The 14,885-nt window shown below is 37.7% G+C and overlaps 1 protein-coding gene across 1 annotated transcript in view; it reads left to right on the top strand.

Annotated features, from left to right (window-relative positions):
- Positions 1-14,885, top strand: part of LOC126336824 (uncharacterized) — a 194,775-nt gene that overhangs the window by 23,086 nt on the left and 156,804 nt on the right. Inside the window, exon 3 of the mRNA XM_050000885.1 lies at positions 8,216-8,436. Coding sequence (XP_049856842.1) covers positions 8,216-8,436 — 221 coding nt within the window. The remainder of the gene's footprint in view (positions 1-8,215; positions 8,437-14,885) is intronic.

Here is a 14,885-nt window from a genome sequence, read left to right as displayed (position 1 = left end):
CTTCAATGCCCTGCTTCTGATCAGTACTTGTGAAAGGAGTGGGTTGAGAAACTCACCTGAACTGAAATAAATTAACATTGGGGTGACAGTGTTAACTTTTCTTTCATGTTTTATTTCTCTCTTGTAAGTGGGGTAAGATGGGTAGCAGACATGTATGTTCACTATACACATTTTTGCTTTAAACCATATGTGCCATTAGCAGACACTTTCTATTTTTTGATCATGCCTGTTACAACAAAGACATGAGATAGTATTTGGGTACAGTAGACTTTGCTTCACTAGGTGTAGCTGGTTGCCTGTAGAATTATAATATAACATTCCAAGATCCCTCTGAATAAAAGCTATTAAATAATGAAAAATTATTGTTGGTAGGTCTGTTAGTGCAGAGACACACAACAGAACATCTCCCATTCTCCACTACTGATTGATCTCCATTTGCTTGTAACTGCACTGTAGAAGTCAGAGAAATCCATGCTCATCTTTTAGAACCCGGTTTGACAACTTGGATTATATTCACCAATACTCAGATTAAGTACAATATTCAGTGCTATGAAGTGGCTTTCTGACTTTTGTTAAATAGTGTAACTGGGACTAAAATTTGCACCAAGAGGGCAAAACTCATGAATTTTGTAAACAAAAGTGAATTATGAGTAACTGGAGCCAGAAAAATAATAAAGCTACAAATTCTTTACTTAAATTCTATGTGCAACCTACTGAACAATTCATAGTTTGGAGTAAGACTAAGTAAATAACACATTTAAATATAATTTTTTATCATTGTTCTTTGCTGAGCTTCAGACGGTGAGCATAACTGGATAAATTCTTCAAGATGAACCAAACAAGTGGAAAAATGGATCAACTGATCCACACCTTGGTTCTCCACAACCTGGTTCACGCTGAACATTTGTATAAAACTCTGACTAAATAACAGATTGTTTCCTGTTTTCTCCCTAAATTCAGTATGTTAAGGGATACACAACACAATCTATTACTTTCTTTAGCATTTTGCAGGATATCTCACATATATCTATACTGTCTGGAGGTTTTAGCCATTTTACTGTTCTTAGTCTCTTAGAATAGTAAAACATCTAAAAACATCAAACAGTGTAGATATATATGACACATCTTTTAACATATCAAAGAAAGTAATAGATTGTATTGTGTATCCCTTAACATGTTGTATAAAAAAGTACATTGTTGAGGGATATTTTCCTGATGAGATACAAGTGTCTAGTGTAGTTCCAGTACACAGAAAAGGAGATACTGACTCATCTTCAAGTTACAGGCCAATTTATGTTGTCCTGGTTTTTCTGAAGTACTGGAATGTGTAATTTTCCAACAATTATATGTTTACTTTGAAAATCTAGGAATAATTAGTGAATCACAGTACAGTTTTAGGAAAAATTTGTCAAATAGTTTATACTATAGACTCTGTAGTCAAATACATACATCAAGCATTTGAGGATACAGGCTTTTCTCAAGCCACTTTTTGTTATCTAAGTAAAGCTTCTGACTGTGTAGAGCACACACCACTTCTGTAAAACTGAATTCTATGGCACTGGAGGCAAAACCCTTAAACTATTAGGTCTACAACATTGCTTCCGCCATTTTGTTATAGATGGCAGTAGCGGCAAGTGGGGTCTAGGTGGTTGGTCATAGGTGTAACACAATAAGCTTAGGCATCTGTAAAGATAATGCCGTAAAAATATTGGTTGATTTGTGATTGCATCATAAGGTTATACTCAATTAAGTACGCCAACTTACGTACACATTTCTCACCATTTGCAGGAAGTTTTAATTTTCTGCTTTAATATGAATAAATCTGCAACTGTGCCTCTTAAAATGCTGGGTAGGACCAATGGTGAGGGAACTAGTAGTGAAAGAACATGCAGACAATGTTTTCAATGCCTTAAGAATGGTGATTTTGATGTCAAGCCGGCCGTGGTGATCTCGCGGATCTAGGCACGCAGTCCGGAACCGTGCGACTGCTACAGTCGCAGGTTCAAATCCTGCCTCGGGCATGGATGTGTGCGATGTCCTTAGGTTAGTTAGGTTTAAGTAGGTCTAAGTTCTAGGGGACTGATGACCACAGCAGTTGAGTCCCATAGTTCTCAGAGCCATTTTGATGTCAAAGACTGGCAAGGTGGAGGAAGACAGAAAGTTTTCGTAACTACTGCAACAGACGAAGACAGTCACATGACATCATTATCGAAAGCAAATGATGTGTTCATGCCCAGTACTGAAACACACATGGCCACAATGCAGCAAAAGACTTGAAAGGTAATTTTCCAGCAGGTCAGTGCTGGGCCCCATGTCGCAAAACCTGTCAAAATATACATGGAAAAGTTGAAATGAGAAGTCCTATCTTCCCCCCACATTACCCATATGTTGCTCTCTCCGATTACCACCTTTTTTGATCAGTATTATACAGTCTGGCTGTTCAGCACTTCCAATCATATCAGCAAGTGCAAAATTGAATTGATTCATGGATCCCCGCAGAAGACGCCCAGTTCGTCTGCCATGGGATTCGTATGCTATCCAAAAGATGACAGAATGTAGTGGCCAGTGATGGGCAGTACTATGAATCATAATTTTTTTTGTAAGTTTTTCACAATAAAGCCCTGAACTTTGAGAAAAAATTGTGGAAGCAAAATTGTAGAGCTAGTGTTTGTGTGTTTTTTATTGTCTCTATCAACATACCAACGCTTTCTCATTTGGTAAGTTACAGCACTTTTATTTTTTTATATACATTATCCCATAGGATAGACATGTTACATTTCACCCCCAGACCACTGACAGATTTAATCAGATATTCTTCCTACTATGTTTACATATACAATAAATAAATTTTATTATCTGATATCCTTCCTAGTCTTGCAGTTTTAGCCCAGATGAGACTGAATTAATTTCTTGTAAAGAATTGTGTATTTCTTACAGAAATGTGTTACTCGGGCATCATGTAACTGTCAGAAGTAGTTTCATGCTTAAAGACTAATTATTATATGATTAACAGGGTGTTATGTATGTAGGATGTCATTTATATAAGTGTAAGTTTACCACAGATTATAATTATGTTGTTTATGACAAACACAATGAAATATATGATGTGTGAAAGTTGATTGCAGTTGACAGTAGATCAAATGTATGTTTAAAAAGTCACTTTGTAGGACAGGTCATGAAACACATTACATGCCAACTAGCACTGCGTTTTACACACCTTGTCACGGTTTCTATATGGCAGGCCTGAAGTCAGTTTGTTTCATTTGGCTTTGGGCATTTATTTCCAGGATGGAAGTTACAATATAGCAACAAAATTCGATATGATCCAGTTTCCCATTACCTTCATGTCTTTGAAATTGCCATGCGTTTTGTTCAACTGCATCAATGCAATGCACTATCAAGTTGAAGTACCATTTTTTCCCTCTGATGGATGTCGTGCAGTGACTTATGTTTCGATTATCCCAACCAACTCTGCCTATGTTTCAGTTTAAAGATGCGTCATTTGAAGTTGTTTGCTAGCTATGCTTTTCTTTTCAGTCTGACAAAATGATTAGTGTGCATAGTGGCTTTACAGGTGTAGAGTTCGAAGCTTTTGTCACCGCACTATTGTCATTCCGTCTTGCAGCTGCTATGTTGGTAGACATGTCACTTCTGAAATCAGTGGTTTTCCAAGGGGGTTTCTTCCACATCTACATCTACATCCATACTCCGCAAGCCACCTGACAGTGTGTAGCAGAGGGTACTTTGAGTACCTCTATCAGTTATCCCTTCTATTCCAGTCTCGTATTGTTCGCGGAAAGAAAGATTGTCAGTATGCCTCTGTGTGGGCTCTAATCTCTCTGATTTTATCCTCATGGTCTCTTCATGAGATATACGTAGGAGAGAGCAATATACTGCTTGACTCCTCGGTGAAGGTACTTTCTCGAAACTTTGACAAAAGCCCGTACTGAGCTACTGAGCATCTCTCCTGCAGAGTCTTCCACTGGAGTTTATCTTTTGTCTTCGTAACGCTTTTGCGATTGCTAAATGATCCTGTAATGAAGCGCGCTGCTCTTCGTTGGATCTTCTCTATCTCTTCCATCAACCCTATCTGGTACGGATCCCACACTGCTGAGCAATATTCAAGCAGTGGGCGAACAAGTGTACTGTAACCTACTTCCTTTGTTTTTGGATTGCATTTCCTTAGGATCCTTCCAACGAATCTCAGTCTCGCATCTGCTTTACCGACGATCAACTTTATATGATCATTCCATTTTAAATCACTCCTAATGCCTACTCCCAGATAATTTATGGGATTAACTGCTTCCAGTTGCTGACCTGCTATATTGTAGCTAAATGATAAGGGATCTTTCTTTCTATGTAATCACAGCACATTACAATTGTCTACATTGAGATTCAATTGCCATTCCCTGCACCATGTGTCAATTCGCTGCAGATCCTCCTGCATTACAGTACAATTTTCCATTGGTACAACCTCTCAATATACTACAGCAAAAAGCCTCAGTGAACTTCCGATGTTATCCGCAAGGTCATTTATCTATATTGAGAATACCAACGGTCCTACAACACTCGCCTGTGGCACACCTGAAATCACTCTTACTTCGGAAGACTTCTCTCCATTGAGAATGACATGCTGTGTTCTGTTATCTAGGAACTCTTCAATCCAATCACACAATAGGTCTGATAGTTCATATGCTCTTACTTTGTTCATTAAATGACTGTGGGGAACTGTATCAAACGCCTTGTGGAAGTCAAGAAACATGGCATCTACCTGGGAAGCCGTGTCTATGGCCCTCTGAGTCTTGTGGATGAATAGCACGAGCTGGGTTCCACACAATCGTCTTTTTCAAAACCCATGCTGATTCCCACAGAGTAGATTTCTAGTCTCAAGAAAAGTCATTATACTCTAACATAATATGTGTTCCAAAATTCTACAACTGATCGGCGTTAGAGATATAGGTCTATAGTTCTGCACATCTGTTCGACATCCCTTCTTGAAAATGGGGATGAACTGTGCCCTTTTCCAATCCTTTGGAACGCTACACTCTTCTAGAGACCTATGGTACACCGCTGCAAGAAGCCAGCAAGTTCCTTCACGTACTCTGTGTAAAATCAAACTCGTATCCCATCAGCCTTTCCCCTTTTGAGTAATTTTAATTGTTTTTCTATCCCTCTGTCATCTATTTTGATATCTACCATTTTGTCATCTGTGCGACAATCTAGAGAAGGAACTACAATTCAGTCTTCGTCTGTGAAACAGCTTTGGAAAAAGACATTTAGTATTTTGGCCTTTAGTCTGTCATCCTCTGTTTCAGTACCATTTGGGTTACAGAGTGTCTGGACATTTTGTTTTGATCCACCTACCGCTTTGACATAAGACCAAAATTTCTTACAATTTTCTGCGAAGTCACTACATAGAACTTTACTTTCAAGTATCTTCTTACTGTCCATTAGGGGAGTATGGGGCAATCTGAAGAATGACACTTTTTCCTAAGCTCTAGTGTTTGTAGTTCTCTGGTAGAGTAGTGCTCGAACCTTGATTAGAATCCATCCACACAATGTCTCCAGCCGTTGTAGTTCCATTCCATATTTTTTAGTCATGCCATGTTGTTTATTTCTAATGAACTTCTTTCACTCATGTTTATTGAAGTAAAGCACCATTGGTTCATTGATTCTACAGCATTTTCTTCTTTTTTCCACATGGTGCATTTTTCTGAATTTGTGTGCTGACACTGGTTTGATGCAGCTCTCCATGCTACTCTATCCTGTGCAAGCTTCTTCATCTCCCAGTACCTAATGCAACCTACATCCTTCTGAATCTGCTTAGTGTATTCATCTCTTGGTCTCCCTCTACAATTTTTACCCTCCACACTGCCCTCCAATACTAAATTGGTGATCCCTTGATGCCTCAGAACATGTCCTACCAACCGGTCCTTTCTTCTTGTCAAGTTGTGCCACAAACTCCTCTTCTCCCCAATTCTGTTCAATACTTCCTCATTAGTTATGTGATCTACCCATCTAATCTTCAGCATTCTTCTGTAGCACCATATTTCAAAAGCTTCTATCTTCTTCTTGTCCAAATTATTTATTGTCCATGTTTCACTTCCATACATGGCTACACTCCATACAAATACTTTCAGAAATGACTTCCTGACACTTAAATATACTCAATGTTAACAAATTTCTCTTCTTCAGAAGTGCTTTCCTTGCCATTGCCAGTCTACATTTTATATCTTTTCTACTTTGACCATCATCAGTTATTTTGCTCCAAACTTTGACATGATGAATCTGAATCTACTGTGGGAAGGAACCCCAGCAACAAGATTATTATGGGAGTCTACTGTTGTTTCCTAGTACATATTCTGCCTTGGTACTTCAATATAACCACTAAGTAAAAATATGCAATACATGATTTCATTTCAAATGAAGTCACATCACCCATTCTATTATGTTGGGCAGCATATTTATTTTATTTTATTTATTTATTTAGTGTCTGTATTATCACATTCATGATATTTGACTTATCAAAGTACAGAACAGTATAAAATATTACATATTTAAATCATGTACAAAATCTTATCATTGGTATCATCACATCTTTATAACAAAAACATTATTCTTTTTAATTTGATTATAAAATTATAAATGAACATACTGAAAGAATAAAAGCTAGCAAAACCCCTTGGCTGATTTTACTAAAACTGTTAAATACAAGTACTTTAGTTAACTAGGCATAGCAACATATGGCAGAAATGCTAGGTGCATAATTAGATAAATACGTGGATGAAAGAAGTTTGGTTTTATCTAGGAATGGTTGGTAATTATGAATTTTTGTTTAGAGAGTTATGAAGCAGACCTACAGATTTGAACAAAATTCCAAGTATTGATTAATGTTGTAGAAGCTGCTGTTTATTAGTAAATTTTTAAGTTCCTTTTTACGTATTAATACTTGGTTTTTTTTTTTTTGATGCTATCTGGCAATGCACTGTACAGAATTTTTGGTTTGTAAACAGCACTATCCTGATATATTGATTTTCTGTGCACGTCCCTATGATAGTCATCCCTGTTCCTTGTTTGATAATTGAGGATCTCACTGTTCAATGTTGAAACTTGGTGGTTTTTGATGAACAAATGCTTTCAAATATAAATATAGATGGTAAGGTAATGATTTTTAATTCCTTAAAGAAACCTCTACATGGTGCTCTGTAAGCAACGTCACTTATTGATCTTACAGCTTTCTATTGGAGCATAAAAGACTCCTTTGAAAAAGGGATATTTCCCCAGAATACTATACCATACTTCAGTAGACTAATGCATAATAAGCACTACTGTTTCAGTATTGCAGCAATCTTTAAGCACTCTTAATATGTGACAGTACTTACTTAATTTTTTGTTAAGCATTTCTACATGTTTTTCCCATCTTAGATGCTCATACACCCAGAATACTAAAAGTTTTATGTGATTCTTTTGCTAAATTTGGCTATTTGATAATGTGAATTTTACATTGGTCCTGTTTTTGTTCCTTATATGGTTGAAGTTAATCCATACAGTTTTCTTGTGATTGACAACTAACAGCTATCTTTAAACCATTTTTCTGCCACTTCTGCTGTTTTTCCAATTTTTGGTGCATCTCATAATCATTCTTCCCTTTTATAATGAAGCTGGTATCATCAGCTGTTGAAAACTGTTGTGGTAGGTCATTAATAAAAATCAAGAATAACAATGGTCCCAATACAAAGCCCTGGGGCACCCCATAATTAACTCTTTTATATTCAGAATGGTGCACATTTCGATCCTGATAAATTTGTACTCTTTGTTTCCTATTAGTTAAAAATGACTTGAACCACTCATAGGAAATACCATGGACACCATAATTATACAGTTTTAACAGCAGTAGATTATGATTTATAAGATCAAACACTTTATAAAAGTCAAAAAACAACCCACATATCAGTTCCTTGTCCTCAATAGCTTTGTAAACAAACTTAGGAAACTGAAGAGAGCTGTTTGTGTAGATTTGCCTTTTCTGAAACCATTAGTGTCAATGGACCTGAAAAATTATAAATCTGCGAGTAACAACCTTCATTTAACATATGAAAGACAGTTCAATAAATTTAATTTTCCAGTTACAGCTGCACACAAAATGTGTTTAGCTAGATTTTTGTTTCAATGCTTTTTCTTCAATTGTTAGTTATCATATTTTCTTTTACTGTAGGTGGAACAGCACATCCCTGTTACAGAGAATGCAAAGAAAATGAAGATCCTATGATATGTCACTACAATTTTACTGTTGGCTTATTCACAACAATGAGCATACAATGTGGAGACTGCCCAGATGTAGAAGAAGACTGCAGCAAGCCTGGATGTATTACAGCTGGTGGTGCAGTGCGTTCTGTATCAGTTGTTAACCAGCGCATACCAGGCCCTGCAATATTGGTAATGTATTCATTTGGACAGTAACTAACAGAAAAAAAAGCTAAAAACATGTTATTGTCACATTGGCATTTTGTAAACTTAAGATAGAAATATACTGACAGAAAATAAAATTAGCAAGCCTGGAAAGACAACATCAGTTTTGATCTGATAGCAGCATATGGCACTTGGCATTAGCAGATGTACTGATAATGGTTTCAGCATCATCCACCAACAGGTGGCATAGCTGTAACAGTGCAATCTGTGTCTACCCTGGGGTAGGGAATGTTCACAGGCAGAAGGCTCAGTATGATGCAAACATGTGAAGCAAACATGCAACCATGTCATGGAAATGCACACGTGCTTTGTATGGGCAAGTGAGTGAATTTGACAGGAGTCAAATTGTGGCCTTCTGAGAGATGGCATGGTCCTTTTGGAGAATGCTACTTAAGTTGGACGTGTTGTGTCAATTGTGCAGTGATGCTGGTACCAGTAGTCACTTGTACACTCTCACACCCATAGATGAGTTTGTGGATGTCCACACACAACAGACACCCGCCAAGACCATTGTACTGTGAAGGAAGTAATGGCAGATTGTACCACTACCACAACATGGATAAGAGGGCTTGTGAGCAGTGGGACTAAGGAGACCCGTATCTCTAGCCTTGCTTCCACTCAGGCCACAGCATTGGCATGCATGGTTCTACTGGTGCCATCAGAGGATCAAGAGGATAACAGAATGGAGTGCCATGGTGTTCAGCAATGAAAGCAGATTCTGCTTGCATGCATGCAATACTCATTTGTGCATACAACATTGATCCTGTGAACGCTGTCTCATAGAGTAAATTACTCTAAGACACAATGGCTCCATCCCAGGCTTACAGGCTGCAGTGTGATAAGCTATGACTCTGGTTCACCTTTAGTGTATCTGGAGGGAATGCTAACCTGGGCTCAGTATGAGTAGAATGTTGTTAGATCTGTTCTTTTGCCATTCTTGCAACAGGAAGGTGATGTGTTGCTCCAACATGATAATGGTCACCCACAGACTACCCATGAAACTCAACATTCTCTGAAAAAACGTGCAGAAACTTTCTCTGTCAACATGATTTTCAGACATGTCTCCAATCAAACATGTGTGGGATATGATGGGACAAGGAGTGACTCCTGTGACTCATCAACCAAGTAGCTCATACACAACTACATGAACAGGTCAAGCAGGCATGGCATAATGTATTCCAATACAGTATTCTTCATCTACATGACTGACTGGATACCAGAGTCAGTGGTTGCATTAGTGCCCATAGAGTCTACACCATGTACTAATATGGGTGTTTTAGCATAGGTCAATACCTGGTACCTCAGAACCACTTGAACTATTGATCTATAAATGTAACCATTTCATATACTCCATATGCATTTTGCAACAATAAATACTGAGTGAATTGGAAAAGGTGTAGTATTTTTATTCTAGCAGTGTACAATCAAGCAATCTATGTACTGGTAGGTAAAGAACAAATGGCCACTAGACAGGAAGTTTAGCTTTCAGAGGCATCTTAATGTGACAATAGAGAGGAAAAAAAGTAAAAACTTATTTTGGGGATGTCACTCACAACATGAGGCCAAAGATACATAATAGGAAAATAAAACATGGTGCTGGATCAAAACATTCATGACTGAAGTAAAAGATAGTCTGTCATCAAGTAAATGTACATCTACAACATGGGCAGAGAATGTACCTTTTAAGAGAGATTTGTTGTTCTTACTTTTCTTAAACATAGGTGTGAAGACTACTTATCTGCCATCTATACATTTGATTAAGAACTTACAGACATGCATATTGTCATAATTTACAAAAGTATAGACTCATTGTTTTGATATTGTGCCCACAACTAGAGGAGGCCTTATTGTTTTTATGAGGGTAGTTTTGTATCTACCAGAAAGAAATCTTGACAAAATATTAACAAAAAAATGATTTTCTCAAATCTTATCTGCAAGCAGTTTTTGTGCATGGTTGTATTTATGGAATCTAGGTAACACTAATTTCATGAAATGCCTGGGGAAGAAATTGACTGAGTTATGTCCTTTTGGACCTTGTAGCAAGATCCTCACATTAAAAGTTTTTTTAAGAAATTGCTTGAACTGAGCCCATAAGTGACCTTAATGCTAATGAGGCTACAAATGGTGCAGGATTAGTTGTTAAGAGACTTATTGAAATTATGGAAATTTCAGTGACTTCATCCAAAGTAGTCATCCAGTGAAGCCAAAAGTGTAATGAGACTGGTCTTAGCCATGTCCAAAGGAATGTAACAGAAAGAGTTCTTGTGGTCATGGCAGTGAAGAAGCACAGATACACCTACTCTTGTGGGAACAACAAGAGCTTTGAGAACTTGAAAACTCTCTGACATCCAAGAGAGAGAATCTTTGGGGGAGAAAAAGCAGAGATTAACAGTGCATTCTTGATGTAACGGTGAGGAAGCTCTGTAAATTCTCTCTATGCAATGAAACAATTCATGTATAACCATAACGTGATAGATTGCTACTCATCATAAAGGTGACTCATTGAGTTGCAACGTGGAATTTCCATTGTTTCATGTAACACCATATCGTACATGATTCAGTAGTGGTTCTAGTATAGCTTACTAGTTTACTTCCACATTGGTGACACCATGTTTCCCTCTGAATGTGTGTCATTTTGCTGTTCAATGATATTCAGTCAGATCCCTTGATAACAAGGTGACCAACACAATCTACAGCAACCACCGAATCAGTGCTGATTACATCAGAAACCTGAGTACAGTGCATAAAGAACAATGTCATTTTTGTGCTGATTATACAGCTGGAAGTGAGAGTGTTGTTAATCTCTACAGTGATCACATGGGCAGTGAACAATTTCAACAATGACTCACAACAATGGTCTCTTATTATAGTTCGAGGGCAACACACCAACAGACTGTTCTTCAAATCAGTTTATTCCACAGCGTACATCAAATGTGAAACTTGCGCCTTCACATCTTCTGCACTGTGTGTTGGATATGAGCATCCAAACTCCGTACCAACATGGTCCGATGTGCTGAACAAACAATTGGCAGCCATCTTACCACATGCTGTTTGCCTATTACATAGTGCCCTGGATAATGTTCATTGGACAGTGCAACAAATCAGAATACTATCCAACACAATTCTTGTGCTAGTGTCTTACCAACCACAAATAGCATGCTCTGCTTGGATTATAACAAGTTGCATCCAGTTCTCATCCAATTAGCTGTGTATTATGGACTATCGTCAGCAGGGCTAAACTATGCAACAGTTGCACAACAGCTCAAACTGGACCTTGCCTCCACAAACAATTTAACAAGTCAGTGCCTATCGTAACATGGTGCAACTGCTGATTCTTTTCCATCTGTATCTACTGCGTCACATTCTAAATATGAGCATCTCAATTACACTTCTCTGGAACCAGTTATGCATCAGTTTTACTGACTGGCAACCACCTTATCCCATGCAACAAATGCTAACCAGAGCACACAAGTCATCTGTCCAACAGTCAGTTCTACAAGAGCTCAAACCTTTCTGCATAACATTCCCAACACGCTCATGCCTCCCATGCATTTCATGTGACATGACCTTGGATAGCCACATATTGTAAAGCCACACTGAAGGCGAAATCACCACCCACACTGAACTACCATACCTGTGTCCCACAATCTTCACCTCCAAAGAATGTTAATTACCCCAAACTGCCACCATTCAATAAAGACCACCCAACACAGTGGTTTGCCATGGCTGAAAGTCTTTTTGAGTCATTTGGAATCTTCAACAACATTAAAAAATATGTAAACATCCTCTGTTATCTGGCCAAACAGGCAGATCTAATCATCTTTCCACTATCACAGATGAACAAACAGGACACTGCTAAAATGTTCTTACTACTCTGACTTTCTCATTTTTTTTAAATAATTTTATGAGGCACTGTATGACCGGCATCCACAACTCAACAAACCTTAACAATACTGGTGCCAGCTATGAGCCAACATTGATACTAACCTATTATGCAACACAGCTCCATGGACTCTATGGCTTGTCATCCTGCTGATGGACCTGCAGCTCACCATGATATCAAATGCTGCTGAACCAGTGCCTGTAAATCATCTGTTCATGGGAATCGATCATCACCATGCCATTAACACAATACTCTCAAATGTCTCATGCTTGGCACAGAAGGCGCCGTAATCTATGCCACCTGAAATGTACTGAACTTGTATGAGAGCTGACGATGGCAGTGCCATATGGCACCCACAACCAGTGCCATGCCCACCTCCCACTCCCTAGCACTCCATTCAGGTGTGTGGTTAAAAATAGTACAATGCAGCACATTGTAATGACAATTCTGTCCAACCATCATAAAACATGCCGCTTCTGTTCAGTAGATCTACAGATCACAAAAAACGCTACTGATGAACCGGTCCAAGTGGGGATCATGCGACCATCAGACAGTCTGTGGGCTTCCTGTATCAAACTTCTAGTGAAATAAGAAGTACCATAAGTAGAGCTACGTGAAATTCGTGCTATAAATGTGCGATAAAATGTGACATCAACGCATTTCAGCGAAATTTATTAAAAATTGCCAATGTCAGTGAAATTCATTAAAATTAAAATTTTATTTCCTTGTTTTAGTGATTTTGCTCAACCGATTTACACAAAAGATGTCTGGATATCAGGTGTTCTAGTTACCACAATGGCTGTTACTCTTCAATTAAAAAGTAGAAGTAGACAATTTCATGCTCTGTCTAATTTCCTACTTCTCCTGAACTGCACAAAATGTCTCTCCATCCACATTTTTAAATATACGACGTAACCTCACAATCTTATATGCTTCAAAATCAGTTGTGTGTTTACATTAGGTTTGTGTGAAATGAGTGACAAAAATGGAAGGTACATACTTGCGGTTTTATTTCGGACAATGACCTCAACTTCCGAACAGAAACTGTATCTGGCTTCATGCAACTTTTTAGATGTTGCTAACAGAAGTACTTGTGCCCAGGCCATAGTGGATACCCTAAAAGACTACAGGATTAAATATGAAAATGTTGTGGGTTTAGTATCCGACTCTGCTGCATACATGGGATGTTGTTTTGAGGCACTTCAAGTACTGATTGGAGACCATTTAATAAATTTCAAGTGCTGGGCCCACAAAATGAACTTAGTCGGTGATGTCTTTATGAAAGAACTCAAGTAGCTAAATTTTATTGTGAGTAAAGTCAAAATGGCATTCCTGCACTCTCGCAAAATGAGAAGCGCCTACCTTCAGTTTCTCCAAGAAAAATATCCTCACCTGCCAAAAAACCTTTTTCCCGACCCGATAATCACGAGCTGGAATTCTTGATTCCATGCACTGAAGTACTTTGACACATACTTAAAAGCTATCATCAAATTTTTCAGATCACTGCAAAACAAAAATGCTGCCATTGAGCTCATTCTGGATCACTTAAAAAATGTAGCTGCCTCAGATATAGTCATCCTGCAATGCAAATTTTTAAGTGACATATGTGCAAGCATTGTTAGTTTCACCACAACACTAGAGGGAACGACTTACCCATTTGCACATTTGTTATGGGAGGAACTTGAGAGTATTAAATCAATACTGAAAAGAAATTCTGATGGTTGGTTTTCAACAGACACTATTAATTATATGAACACATTCCAAAACAAGGCATGGAAAGCATCTGCAAAAAGTTGTCTTAAATTTGCTGCTATGAAAAGTTTACTAAAACTATGTAAACACACAACACCAGACCCAGCTAATACTTTTTATGAAAACATTGGCAAGCTCTTTAACCCTGCAGTTTGCGGTGCGAAGTTAAATTTGGACAATTCTGCTGTTCTTAATATAGCAAAAACAATTCCAAAATTTGACAGGATTCCAACTGATGGTTTTATTGAGGCATATTCATCATTCCATCGACACCTTATTGAGTGTTTGAGGCATGATAAGAAGCCTGATATATTGCAGCTCCTAATACTTGAAAAGCTTAAATGTGACGAATTTGAAAATGCTGCTTTATCTACACTATGCACACCTATCAATAGTGTGGATGTGGAGAGGTACTTCTCAACATACAATTTAATTGTAAGTGACAGGAAGAGGTCAGTGAAGCCAGATACTATTTAAACAACTTCAGTGACTGCATTCAATTGATAAACATTTTCATATTGGTGTATAGTGAGTGGTAATATGAATGAGAAATAAAATTATGATGATGTGTTCCATAAATAATCAATTTCCTATTTTCTTCTTCTCTTTGTTATTACAAGAAAACTGGGAATAGTGAAAAAGAAAAATCAAACTTTAAGGTAAGAATTTTGTCATTTAACTGCTTAAAGAAACCAAAAAAGTAAATGATAAATTCAGATATAAAAAGCTAAACTCAAATTTCAAAATGCTAAATTTTCGAAGTTTATTTGCTAATCTCATG

The sequence above is a fragment of the Schistocerca gregaria genome, chromosome 2, assembly GCF_023897955.1.
Source record: "Schistocerca gregaria isolate iqSchGreg1 chromosome 2, iqSchGreg1.2, whole genome shotgun sequence".
Taxonomy (NCBI): domain Eukaryota; kingdom Metazoa; phylum Arthropoda; class Insecta; order Orthoptera; family Acrididae; genus Schistocerca; species Schistocerca gregaria.
The sequence above is the reverse complement of the archived record's forward strand: the minus strand, read 5'-3'. Positions and strand labels throughout refer to the sequence as shown.